Source organism: Mixophyes fleayi, chromosome 12 (genome assembly GCF_038048845.1).
Source record: "Mixophyes fleayi isolate aMixFle1 chromosome 12, aMixFle1.hap1, whole genome shotgun sequence".
NCBI classification, from domain to species: Eukaryota; Metazoa; Chordata; class Amphibia; order Anura; family Limnodynastidae; genus Mixophyes; species Mixophyes fleayi.
The window spans coordinates 61,952,448-61,966,812 of NC_134413.1; the positions used below are offsets into that span (position 1 = coordinate 61,952,448).

Sequence of the window (14,365 nt, forward strand, 5' to 3'; positions counted from 1 at the left end):
GTATTCAAATATCTATGTCATAAAACTGTATTCCAGAATATGTTCGTGAGACATTAATGTATTAAGAATCACTGTAGTGGAGCATATGTTACTAGCGACATATAGTACATTTTTTTGTATTGAAGATTTTGGAACTAATGCTAAGTTGTATGCATATTGGAGATAATGTATTATTAAAAAGTAACCCATAAAAATAGTGTATCTATGCCAAAATGAGGAGTACAAATACATCTTAAGAACCCTACAAATCAGCATATCATTGTAAATGCACATACATAATGATACGCTATTAAGCATATTATCATGCTGTTGATACGTCTGTAATCATCATCAGCTTTATGAGGAAAACTGGCTTTAAATTTAGCTATTACAAAAAGAAAAAAAAGAAAAAGTTGTGCCACCCCCAAAAGTAAAATTTATAGGTCACTCTTTTTTGCTAGTATACTACTGATTCCTGCAAGCCCAGACATGCCAAAATTATTAGGCTATGCTGGCATTCATAGAACTACAATTCCCAGTATACCCTTGGCTATCACAACATGCTGGCACGTGTAAGACATGTAAAAATACAGTGATATAAGCACAAACACTGTGGAAAAAAAAAACCTTCATTAGAACTAAAAACTCTCCCACACAACCATGTTTTGCGCACCTAATCCTTGACAGGACCCAATTCTTGCATTCCATAGGGAAAAATAAAACACACTGTTGATCATGAAGGACAAGTTCCTAGTGGAACTGTGACACAAACTGGAAGGCAGGTTAGCCTATTCAACTAGTCAACAAAGAGTGGCTTCACTCTGATTGGTCAGAGCATTGGAAAGCTACTCTGTATTGGTTAACCGTTGTTAGACTCTTTGTGGGATCTCACCACTAACCTCAATGGATTATACATTGAGATGTTTTATTTATTTCCTTTAATACAATGTAGTTCATTGTGGTTAATGGTGAGATGCCACATGAGGTTTCAACACCTACTGACTGTGAAGTTTGTGGATTTATGTGTTGTTCTTTTGCCCACTCAGTGCTAGCTGGTTAATCTGAATGTGCCTAATGTGCTGGATGAGCCTAATCCCCGGCAGGATGGATTGAGCATAGGCCGCCTTGTGTATAATTTTTTTTCATTTTTCCTTTTCTCACTGCCGCGGGCCGCAGGGGGAGGGGGGTAGATGCAGGGGGGCTTCGAGGGGAGGAGTTAGTGGGGGTCAGAGTTCAAAGGCATTGGTGGCCAGTGGACAGCTACAGGCAGCTACTCGTGAGGCTGCCCATTGATTAATGACCTTAGACATGAAGTGCGTACTTCACTTCCTGTCTGAGCTGTGAGAAGCGTTGCTTGAGTAGAGCATCTAAAGGTAAGTGAGGAGGCTGTATATATAATGCTATAGGGAAGGCGGAGGCTGCTTATCGAACACTATAGGAAGGGGGGCTGCATATAGAACACTATAGGGAGGGGGGAGGCGGCATATATCACACTATAGGTAGGTGGGGTGCTGCATATATAAAACTATGGAGAGGGGGGGGGCTGCATAAAGAATACCATAGGGTGGGGAGAGGAATAGCTGCATATAGAACACTATAGGCAGGAAGGAGCTGCTTATAGAACACTATAGGATGGGGAACGCTGCACATAGAAAACTATAGGGGAGCTGCACATAGAAAACTAAGGAGGGGGCTGCACATAGAAAACTATAGGGAGGGGGGCTACACAAAGATAACCATAGGGAGGGGGGCAGCATGGAGAAAACTGTAATGAGGGAAGGGGGGGGCTGCACAGAGATAACTATAAGAAGGGGGAGGCTGCTGCTGTGGTCAATTGCTATTATCAACTGACTACAACCTCAAGAGTTAAAAGCAGTTCAACATTTCATTGGCATCAGCAATTTTTACCTGCAATTTATTCAAGACTTTACCACTCTCATTGTACCCATTTCCAACCTCACTCGCAAGGCTGCCAATCCCAGATATAGCCACCCGAGGCTGTAGCAGCATTTGCGTCCCTGAAAAAAGCATTCTCTTCAGCTCCAGTCCTTAGACAACCCGATCAGCATAAAGCTTTTCCCCTGGAGGTAGACTAATCCTCTGTTGGAGTTGGGGCTATTCTCTCCCAAGAGACCTATCAAGGAACGTTGCATACCTATGGTTTCTTTTCAAGGAAATTTTCAACCAGCGAGAAAAACTACGGGATTGGTGACAAATAGTTACTTGTTATTTAGTCTGCTTTGGAGGAATGGTGACATCTTCTGGAGGGTGCAAAACATCCAGTTGCGATCTACACAGACCACAAGAATCTCACCTGTGTATGTACAGATCAGTGCCTCAACCCTCGTCAGGCCCATCTTTCTTTTCCCTGTTGGAATTTATTCTTACCTTTCACCATCCGTACCAAAAACTCTTGGGCTGATGCCCTTTCTCGCTCTTTTGACAAGTCTGATCTCCTAATGACCCCGGAATCATGGCTTATTTTTGACCCCACTAACATACTGGATTTGACCCAAACGACACCCAAGACTCCTCCTGTTGGCTGCTCCTTCTTGGAACTACATCTATGTGGGAAGGTCTTATGATGGATGCACACTTCTAAGCTTTCAGGCATTTCTGGAGTTAAGAAGACCCTTGCTCTTGTCTCTTGCCACTACTGTTGGCCAACTGTTCGGCATGATGTCCACAACTTTGTATCAGCCTGTGACATTTGTGCCCAGCACAAGATTCCAAGATGTCCACCCTTGGGATTACTTCTTCATCTGCCCATTCCAGACAGTCCCTGGTCTAGTATTACCATGGATTTTATTACTGACCTACCGGTAAGCCATGGCTATATCACCATCTGGGTAGTGGTGGACTGTTTTTCCAAAATGCCCCATTTTGTTCCATTGAAAGGTCTGCCCTCCATTTCTGAATTGGCCTCTTTCTTTATCAAAGAGATCTTTCAACTACATGGTTTCCTACGAGAGAGTAGTTCAGATCAAGGTGTTCAGTTCGTGCCTTACTTCTAGAGGTCATTTTGCAAGAACTTAGCGGTCGACTTGAAATATTCCTCTGGATACCATCCCCAAACTAATGGTCAAAAAGAACGTGTCATCCAGGATTTGGAGCTCTTCTGCGATGTTATTCTTCTGAGAACCAAACTGACTGGAGCAATCTTCTCCCTTGAGTCAAATTTTCTTACAATAACCATCTCCATGAATCCACTGGCTCTTCCCCCTTCTTCATTATGTATGGCAAACACCCCGCTCTTTCTGTTTTATTCTTCCAGTTATGGCTTCTCTGTTCCTGCTGCTGATGCGCTAGTATGTGATTTTTCTCGCATCTGGACCAAAACCAAGACCAAGCTCATGGAATCATCTTTACGTTACAAACAGGCTGCAGATCGTAGCCAGAAAATCTTCCCTGTTCTTCAAATCAGAGATAAGGTCTGGCTCTCTACTTACAACCTGAAGCTTCGGGTCCCTTCTATGAAGCTAGCTCCTTGATTTATTGGTCCATTCAGAATTATTTAGGTATTCAATCCTGTGACCAACAACTTCCATTTACCTCCCTCCCTCGGAATCAACAATTCCTTTCATATTTTTCCTTTCGGTGCTCAATGAAATCTTCCAGGAACCCTTCCCACCTTCACCCATTTTTACTACCTCTGGTGATGAGTATCTGGTCAGTCACATCCTTGATTATCGCCTCTTCCACGTCAACCTCATTTTCTCCTCTATTGGAAAGGTTTTGGTACAGAATAAAATAAAAAAAGGTCTCAATGCTCCTCTCCTATCGGAGAGCTTTTATAAACAATTCCCAGATGTCCCTCGAGTTGCAGAAAGTGAGGGGGTACTGTCAGGCACTGTCCCTCTCTGCTCTCTATGGAACTGCTGCATGCTTCCTGTCACAATCCTGCGCCTGGTTGACAGGGCGGTTTGTGACAACACCGCCGCCAGTAACTAACCGCTCTCTCTCCTTCAATATAAGACAGACTCTGGCACCATTAGGGTGCCAGAGTGTTAGCTCCCCCATACTCCAGTGTTCCTGTCTCCCAGTGTACTGGTTCCTTATTATTTGATCCTTTTTTCTGAGCTTTCTTTTTATTGAGAGAATATCCTTTTGCCTGACCAGTCTTTTTTTACCTACTACTTCACTGATAGCTGTTCTGGAGAACCAAGACCCTTCCAACAAAATCCATACCTCCTTGTGGAGGTCCATAACAAAGACCAAGGGGGTGTTAGACTCCCCGCCTTCAGATTCAGCGGTGCCAATCCCAGCAAGTAGGCTACATCCAATTTGCTATTGTGTGACAGAAGAATTCAACACTGGATGTATTAATTTATTAATATCGTGTGATACAGGTTAATTTGCTTCTGACAAAAATTAAATTTAGTGTGTGCATGGTAGGAAATTTAGATAAAAGCTCCAATGGTGCAGGGACTGAAGTTATTGATTCAATATTCACTGGAAATCTCTTTGTAATATGTTGGCACCAAAGAAATAAATAAAAATAAGTTTGTAATTAAATAAATAAATAAATATTAAGATTAACTGTACTTGATAATATTCTACAAATAATCGCACAAAAGAATATGTCACTAGAGATGGTAAAATATTGGGATTAAATGTACTGAATACTATGGGCCTGAGTCATGAGGGCAAAAAAGGAGTAAATGTTCTCTGGGACAAACCATGTTACAATGCAAGGGGTGCAAATTAGTTTATTATTTTGCACAGAAGTTAAATACTGGCTGTTTTTTCATCTAACACACAAAAACTTAAAAGCTTTATTATTACACTGAAATTTAAAGTTGATGTAGGACATGCCCTGCCCCAACTATAAATCTGTCCCCACATTTGAAATTTACCTCCCCCTCCAATGCAACATGATTTTGCCCAGGTGCAAATGTTACTCCTTTTTTATGCTTTGCTCTCCTTAATGACTCAGGCCCTATGTTACTAGAGATATTACTATTGTAAAATTAACTGTACTATTAAGAACACTACTAAAATAATAATATGCAGGGTAATTGATATGAAGTGAAACCTGTACAGTATATTCTTAAATTTAAATCAATTACGATAATAAAAGTAAAATAAAACATGCGTATGGAATACTGTCAATGGCTATCGTTTCTGTTCTGGTCTAATCTCTTCTCCTTTGTGTGGGTCTTTCTACGGGTTGGGTACTATTTTACAATGCTAGTAAACCCAACACTACTTACCCGGGCAGGATAACAGCGAAGACCGTATCGCCGACTTACTTGAAAGACAGGCAGCTTCAAACGTAGACTTTACTAAATTGCGGCAACTGAAGAACCCGACAGCGTCCGATGACATCAGATTGAAGAGACAGACCTGTTAAGGTACTAATTTAAGGAGGCACCGCCTGTACAATGTACATGGCTTAGTACAGAACCTTGTTCAGGCAGTGTCTCTTTAAATTAGTACCTTAACAGGTCAGACGACAGTCTGTCTCTTCAATCTGACGTCATCGGTCGCTGCCGGGTTCTTCAGCTGCCGCAATTTAGTAAAGTCTGCGTTTGAAGCATCCTGTCGGGTTTTCCAGAATTGTTGGCTGCAATATAAAACAATTTCTTTGTTAAACAAACAATCTAATACTAAAGAACAAAATAAAAAAGTGTATGTAACATGCAGCTCGAGAAATCAGGAGGCAATCAGTATTTTATATAGAAGCAGGCACTTTCTTGTGACCTATTACTCAAAATTTGATCTAGTTAGATAAGGTCTCTCCTTTCAGCAATAATTCTAACTCTCTTAAACCTTAGCTCAACTCCCAGCAGATCTTTGTCGTAGAGTGTCTCCTCAATTACCCCAAACTAGCTCGCTATGAAACTATCTTGCTTTCAGAAAGTTAAACAAATTGTCAAAGGAAAAAAATCTCTGTCATACACAGGTAAATATGTCAAATACTATGTAATGGGTTTAGAGGGTCTATGTTCTCTTAAATATATTATATTTATGTTTCACTTTAGTCTTGTTCTTGCAGGTTTGAGTATTAAAAGTTGTCCCAAATCTTCATTTGTTGTCATCATCATCATTATCGTTTATTTAAATATAGCCACCAAATATGTAGGGCTTTACGGAGAATATTTGCCTTTCACATCGAACCCTTTCCCATTGAAGCCTACAGTCTAAATTTTATATCCACATACAGATACTAACTAGGGTTATGTTTTGTCAGCAGCTAATTAGCCTACAAGTATGTTTTTGGAATGTGGGAGGAAACCAGCGCACCTGAAGGAAACTTGCGCAAACAACGGGAGAACATACAAATGCCACACAGATAAGGCTCTAGTCAGTAATTAAAATATTTAAAATCATTCTAAAATTTGTAATTAGATAGTGAAATCACTTTTAATCACCTGTTTGATTGGAAATCTCCCCTTCTCGGCAGGGTACACATTCATAGCAGCAGGCAGCCATTCCCTTTCCTGTAGATTTTCTATATCCAGGGAGACAAGGTTTACTGCAAACAGACTCTGGAGTCTATGCGGAGAAAATAGAAACAATAAGCACTAATCAGCAATGTGACATAATTGTTGTAATGTATATATATATATATATATATATATATATATATATATATATATTGCACAATCTGAGAGAGAAAGGGGAATTTTCATAAATAGGAACATCTTACCCACTTACCTAGTTAAAACATATCACACCAAATGCCCCGATCCTCTTTTGCAGTGTGCAAACATCAATGTTATTTTAATATATATGCCTTATATTTGCCCCATTTTTAAACATGTTTGCCTGTTGAAAAGACACTGATTACTGGAACTTTTCAATGAACTTACTTTAAATTATTCCACATGAATAAGCAACACTTGACAATACTTACAAGGGGAACACATCCATGTCCATTACAGAAATTCAGACATAAAAAACGGCATAATTCAGGATGTAGAAACAAGGACTTTATTTATTATACAGACGCGCAACATTTATACTCCTAGACCTTGTTCAAGCATTTATATAATAATGCCCCCAAGATAATCATCTATCTATCTACATAATTCTCTATCTCCTTCCTTCTACTTGAGATACCTATCAGTAACGCATTCTTATGGTCATCTCTGTTACGACCCAGCCTCCTTAAACATCTCCAGCCTTTTGTCTGCCATAAGTCCTGCATAGCCATGTGTCTACCATGGCCTTGCAGTGCACAAGGCAACCTGGTTAGATAAACAATAATTAACAATGGCCCTTCAGTCATCCATACACCAGGTTAACCAGTTCTACTTTGGGAAGAATGTGAAACTCAAATAGGCAGTTCCTGCTTGGTCACCTTAATTTCACTTATAGGGTCATGCCAATGGTGATAATTTTCAGTAGAAATAATCCTTGCTATCACAAGGATTAATAAGATGGTTGCCATAGCTAAAAATTCACTATATCCTTCCACTTGAGCGGCCTACTTGTCAGCATAGTATAGATGGCAGATGCACAGGGAAACAGGATCAGGGTAGTGTAAGTGCCAAATAAATTCCCTTCCAAGCCTGTTTACACAAATGCAGGTTGTTTCAAGATCGCCACAATACCTTAAGGACAGGTATTTAATTCTTCACCAAGTTATTAGGGGAGGAGAGTGACAAAGGGTTGGGCCAGAGGGAACCTGCCCACTTATGACATCATTTAAATTACTGCCAAGGTGCTCATTCAGGAAAACAAGTTAAGCAGTTCATAATAAATATGTCAACAATGGAAGTCACTCATTGGCATTTGATTCTCAAGTTTTTAAAAAAGAACAACTCTCTGAGAAAGGAGAAGTTCTTTCCGAAACATCACCTACTGATATCCAACTAAAAGCTAAGTTGTTTTTTTTTTTTAAAACTTGAGGTGTAAATACCAATGAGTGATTTCCTTTGTTGGCATAATTCTTATGGATTGCAATAATAATTGTTTTCCTGAATGAGTACCTTGGCAGTAATTTGAATGATGTCAGAAGTGGGCAGGTTCCCTCTGGCCCAACCCTTTGTCACTCTGCTCCCCTAATAACTTGGTGAAGAATTAAATACCTGTCCTTAAGCTTATTATTATTATTATTATTATTATTATTATTATTCCAGAGACAAGCATTTGTTTAACACGTCCAATTAAGGTTTCTTATACTGATACACAATTTAAAATTTAAAAAAACTATTAACATTTTTCGACTCAAATTCCAAAAAGCAATGAAATTACATGATTAAGGCAGAAAACTACCGTATAACTCAAGTTTGAGCATCAGTACTTTCCTGTGACTGCTGAGGATTTAGTAAACCAGCTGGTTACTTCTGCAATAAGACCTTATCCTGTGGAGGACCTTTCACTTTTACCAGAGCTGGACTAATTTTAGTTCCTTAATTTTCTATAAAATTTTTTAACATCTGTGTCTATCTGTATATGCTGATTTCTTAATTTGAGCACCCATTTTACTTAATGTTAACATATTTTGTATTACTGATGCCATCCATTGCATTAAGTTTTTACTTTTCCTAATAAATAAATCTGATATGCTTTCCTTTTATATTAAAATAAACTATATTTTATTTTTTATGGAAACATATTTTAATTTTATATATATACAAGTTAACCCGTGCATGATACTCATGCATTCTAGTCAAATCAAGCTACTTAAGGTGTTAAAAAGGTTCTTGTCATGCATTTGGGCCATAGCCCAGGCCTCAACCACCAACCACTCCCCACTGTCATCCCCGGCAACCACCAACCACTCCCAACTGTCACTTCTCCTTCAAGAAATATATATATATTTTTTATATCTTTATAAACACGTTTAACAATTAACAAATTAAATTAACAAATTAAAAACATCTTAGTATACCAAATTTCAGCCCTTTCTGAATTTTTTTTTACACACACACTAAGAATTTAGTAGGTCAGTGTATAACTCCGCCCAGCACGTGGCGCTGCAGCTTGCTTTTATTTTTTCCACACACACAGACTAACACACGCCACTAGACATTTATATTATAGATATTGCGCATGATGCTTTGTTCTAGCGATCTCTGTACGTTCGGTTTAAACTACCACTAAAGTCTTGTTGGCTTCATATATCCTTGAATTTTATTAAAAGGCAGCTTTGTAAGAGAATGTAATGGTAAACATTGCTCATTGAAAATCATTATCGTCATCCTCAGTTATTTATATATCACCACTAATTCTGCAATGCTGTACAGAGAACTCATTCACATTAGTCCCTGCCCCATTGGAGCTTACAGTCTAAATTCCCTATCATACACACACACACACACACACACACACACACACAGATAGAGAGAGACTAGGGTCAATTCTGATAGCAGCCAATTAACCTACTAGTATGTTTCTAGAGTGTGGGAGGATACCCACGCAAGCACAGTGAGAACATACAAACTCCACACATATAAGGCCATGATTGGAAATTGAACTCATGACCCCAGTGCTATAAGGCAGAAGTGCTAACCACTAATCAATTGTGCTGCCCCGCGTAGGTAGGTCTATGGTTATGGAAAAAATTCTAAATAAAACACTAGGCGTTCAAACAGTTGCCCAACAGAACTTTAATGTTGGGAATTGAACTCATGACCCCAGCGCTGTGAGGCAGAAGTGCTAACCACTGGGCCACTGTGCTGCCCCTTTAAATAAAACTTAGCAGAGGCTTCTACACCAATTAAATATATTTAAATAGATTGTAATTTTGTAGTTCTACATTTTTTTATGACTATGCTCTACTGTCTCTTCCTTAGACACTGAACTAACTATGGTAAAGGTAAACTAAAAATGTAAGAGCATTGCATGTGTGTATTACAATGAACACATACATCTGTTAGTAGCAGCTCCACCATTTTGTGATAGCGCTGAATTTGCAGCTAATGATAAGATACGTTGGCATACCATATGTGTACTGCGCAAGGATCATGTCCAGCAAGGCTTCTGTCTTAATCGTCACAATTGAATTCCTTTTGGAATTTGAGAGTAAGATTTTGAATAGTTTTCTTACATTTTAATTTGTGTATAAGCATAAGAAACCTTAATCGTAAAGTTTTTTGCCTATGAAATTGTATAGCTTTTTGTAAAGTGAAAATATTTAACATTTCAAATCTAGAAACATAGAATTTGACAATCATCAAGCTATCCATCAGCTATACATCCATCACATGCCATCACCTGTCCACCAACATTTCTCTCACTAGCCACCCAGTGCCCACAAGCCTCTCTCATATCCCCTTTGCACCGGCTTTTTTATCACATGTCATCCTACCCCCTAGCTTCTTACAAGCCCTTCTCAATGCCCATGAGGATCTTTCACATGAAACCCATTGACAATCAATTTTTCACACATGCCAACTCCTGCCTATCAGCTGCCCTCAGATGTCACCCACTGCCCATCAGCTTTTCTCACACATGCCCTATGCTGACCAGCTTCTTTTCATATGCCATCAACTACCCACCAGCTTTTGTCTCACATGCCACCCCCTACCCATCAGCTTTTCTTTCAAATGTCAACCCCGTCCGGCCAGTGACCCCTACATATTGCAGAGGGTCTTCTTTTTACCTCTGCACCATACATAGAGCCTTGTAGTGATCCTTGCACATTACAGACAATTTTTCTATGAGCCCTTCACAATACAGAGAGCTATTCTACTAGCCCTGCACAATGCAGAGTGTTTCTATGAGCCTTGTACAATGCAGAGAGTGTTTCTATGAATCCTGCACAATGCAGAGAGCTTTTGTGTAATCAATGCACAATACAGAGAGCTTTTCTATGAACCCTTCACAATACAGAGAGCTTTTCCATGAGCCCTGTACAATAAAGAGAGACTTTCTAGGACCACTGCATAATAAAAAGAGCCTTTCTGTGATCCAAGCATAATACAGAAAGCTTTACAGTCACCTGTTCGCTGTATAAAGAGCTTTACAGTGATCTGTACACAGTGCAGAGAGCATTCTAGTGACTTTTGCACAATACAGAGAGTCTTTCAGTGACCACTGCACAATGCATAGAGCATGTTAGTGACCACTGCACAGTACAAAGAACATTATAGTGAACATTGCACAATACACAGAGTCTTAAACTTACGTCTGTGCAATACAAAGCTTTCCAGTGACCCCTGCACAATACAGAGAGCGTTGTAGTTACCCATGCACAATACAGAGTGCCTTCTAGTGACCCCTGCATATTACAGACAGGCTTTCAGTGACCCGTGCACAATACAGAGTCTGTCAGTGATCCCTGCACAACAAAGAGCCTTTCAGTGGCCCCTTCACAATCTAGAGAGCCTTGTAGTGACCAACGCACAACACAGAGAATATTTATTTAACTCCTGCAAATATCAAACATTCAGTTTACCACTTCAGAATATAAATAATCTTCTAGTGACCTCTGCGCAATACAGAGGTCATTGTAGTGACCCATGCAAAAAATTGAGAGACTTGAAGTGAATCCATGCAATATACAGATTGCCTGCTACTGATCCCTTCACAATACAGAAAACCTTCCACTGCCCAATACAGAGAGCCAGTCAGTGACCACTGCACAATGTACAAAGCCTTGTAGTGACCATTGCACAATAAAGATGTTTCAGTGACTCCAGCACAATACAGAGAGTTTTGTAGTGACACTTGCACAAAACTGATAATCTTATAATGTTCCCTGCAATAGAGCTTAGTAGTGACCCTTGCACAATACCAAGAGCCTTCTCGTGACCCTTGCACAATACAGAGAGTATTCTGATGGCACCTGCACATTGCACAAAGCCTTGTAGTGACACCAGCACAATTCAGATAGCCATGTAGTGATTCGAGCACAATGCAGAGAGCCATCAGAACACATCATATATTACCTCATACAGTAACACTGCCTGTCATGATCCAGCACTCACTTGAGCATGCATAACGTGTGTGGTAAAGAGTTAATCAAAAACAATTTGCTCTGTTTAAAACTGATTAAAACCTTAAGATAGGAACATTTGCAACGGGTTGCCTAAATTGTATACCAGGGAAAGATATCGCTACACCTATGGACAGTCACAAAACAGAAAATTCATATTATGCAGAGCCTGTACTAAACCCATAACCATATTCTTCACCACTCTCTGCACCCCTATTAAGGACAAGACCCAATCTACCCTTCATCAGATCATACATAATTTTGTGTCCCCAGTGGATAATGCAGACCACATTACACAACATCCTCTCCACATACTTATACACTCTTTCCCATGCCACCACATCTACCCAGCAGCTTTTCTCTCACATGCTACCCCAAATAGCAACCATACTTCTCTAATATTTCACCTCATATACCCACCAGCCTTTTTCTGAACTGCCATCCTATATGCCCACTAGCACTTCTCTCCCATTCCAGCCAATATGCACGCTAGCTTTTTTTCTCAAATACCACTCAAATACCACCCACCATTTATGTCCACCAGTTTTTATCTGATATGCTACTCTAATAGAAACGAAACTTCCCTTGATCATAACACCCAATTCTATTACAATCTCTCCATAAAAGCTACAACATCACTTCCTAAATAAAATATCTATAAACAAAAAAGAAATAAGCAACCCCTTACACTTTACTCTGCATTGTAACAACACCACCACCAAACTATATTACCACCCACACACATTAAATGTATGCAAACATTACAAAAAAATTCAGGGTTATCACCAAACCTAATTGTTAAAGTACTGGAGAGATAGCCAAGAATCGATATACAGCCAGATTTTAGCTTCCACCTAGGGAGGTTTCACCCCTGCCAGTCTTCCCCAGCTCACAGTATCCATCCCCTCTGCATTTCCCTTATTTTCCAAACCTTGTTCAGAATACATTCCACCACCTCACTACAGGGAAGGATTTTGCCTCTAATGGATACTAAGTACAGTGTGTTCCACATGTAACACCTAACAACTGTACTAAAAACTAAAAACAGATGCTTAAATAAAAATCCCCACAACTTTTGAGCGCTCCATACACCCACACAAGTAACTAAGTTCCAAAAGGCACAGAAGGTCTAAGATGTAGGGCACTCCCTTTTAAACGTCCATATAAAATATACACTGAAGCAAGAGGTGTCTCCACCTCACCCTGACATTCCTCCCATGGGCAAACACAGTCCTGGACACCCGTATGTTTCAGGTTCCCTGTAACATAAAGCCTCTCATAAAATACCAGCCAAGGGATATCTGTAAAAATTTTGAAGGAATCCTCTTGAAACTCACCAAAGACAGCCCCTTCGAGCATATATCACCTAGGCAATCCTTTAGTAACAGGGGTACTTCATAGTGGGTACGTAATATCCTCTTCTCCAACATGCTCCTAGAGGAGTTTTATGCCTCAGCCACCCCGAACTTGCATTTTCTGGTGACTGCCAAACCCTGAATCACATAAACTGGCATAATTCCATGCTTAACTCAAAACTTTTTACAAGACCCCAATCCAACGATGCATTGAGAAAGGGCTGTAGTACCCAGACCCAAAAGCCACTCTACCCACCGAGGGGAAGATTCCATAAAGATGCTCCTAAGATGAAGCTTCAAGAAGTCAGTACAATAGAACAGCACTGGTTGTACCATTTTCTGACCACCTTCACTCTTCGATTTATATGTCACACTCCTCTTGATGACGTTCAACTTGTTCCCCCATAACAATTGAAAGAACAAGGAACTGACCTTGACCCTTAATGATTCTGTTGAAGCACTCTGAAGCAGCGAGTGTTGAAAAAGCAAAGTTTCTTAATTTCCAAATGATGCAGTGCATGGAGTCTGGCTTCTGGATAGAACTAGACTGATTGCATTCCACAAAGACACAGTTTTTAAGCATGGAAACCCACTCCTCTAACAAAAGTCATTATCCATATCACATACTTTGAAATAATACACAACAGATGTCAAGAAATCAAACATAAATACTTTTGACAGACATTTCATCAAAAAGAAAACCTATATGTATTCCTAAGGTTTATGTCCACTTAAAGCATCTGGTATCAATTTGAACATCCTGTAGAGCATGAGACCTCTATTCAGACCAAGACACAAAGAAAGTTTTTAACCCTATACACAAAATAAAAGAGATACGGACTTCTGATATATTCTATCTAAACACATATGATACATTAATAATGTTCATCCAATTTATATAGTTGTACCAAAATTGTAATCCATAGCAGATTCTGGCAGCTGACAAATGTTACTGACGTTCAAAAAAACTGGTAACAAGTAAGTCCTGATCAAATCAGGACAGTTTTCACTTCTTCCAATTCTTCACCTTAGAGGTGACATCTGTCACTTTCAGTTCCCAATTTCGCTGTACATAATCACCTGAACCAAATGAAATGCCTAAGATTTTAATCTCTTGTGTGGCCTGAGGGAGCATATCTGG

General features: G+C 39.6%; 1 protein-coding gene across 1 annotated transcript in view; it reads right to left on the reverse strand.

Annotated features, from left to right (window-relative positions):
• The window catches only part of LOC142108932 (vomeronasal type-2 receptor 26-like), a 94,141-nt gene that overhangs the window by 52,873 nt on the left and 26,903 nt on the right, over positions 1-14,365 (reverse strand). Inside the window, exon 3 of the mRNA XM_075192909.1 lies at positions 6,354-6,477. Within this exon, the coding sequence (XP_075049010.1) occupies positions 6,354-6,477 (124 nt within the window). The remainder of the gene's footprint in view (positions 1-6,353; positions 6,478-14,365) is intronic.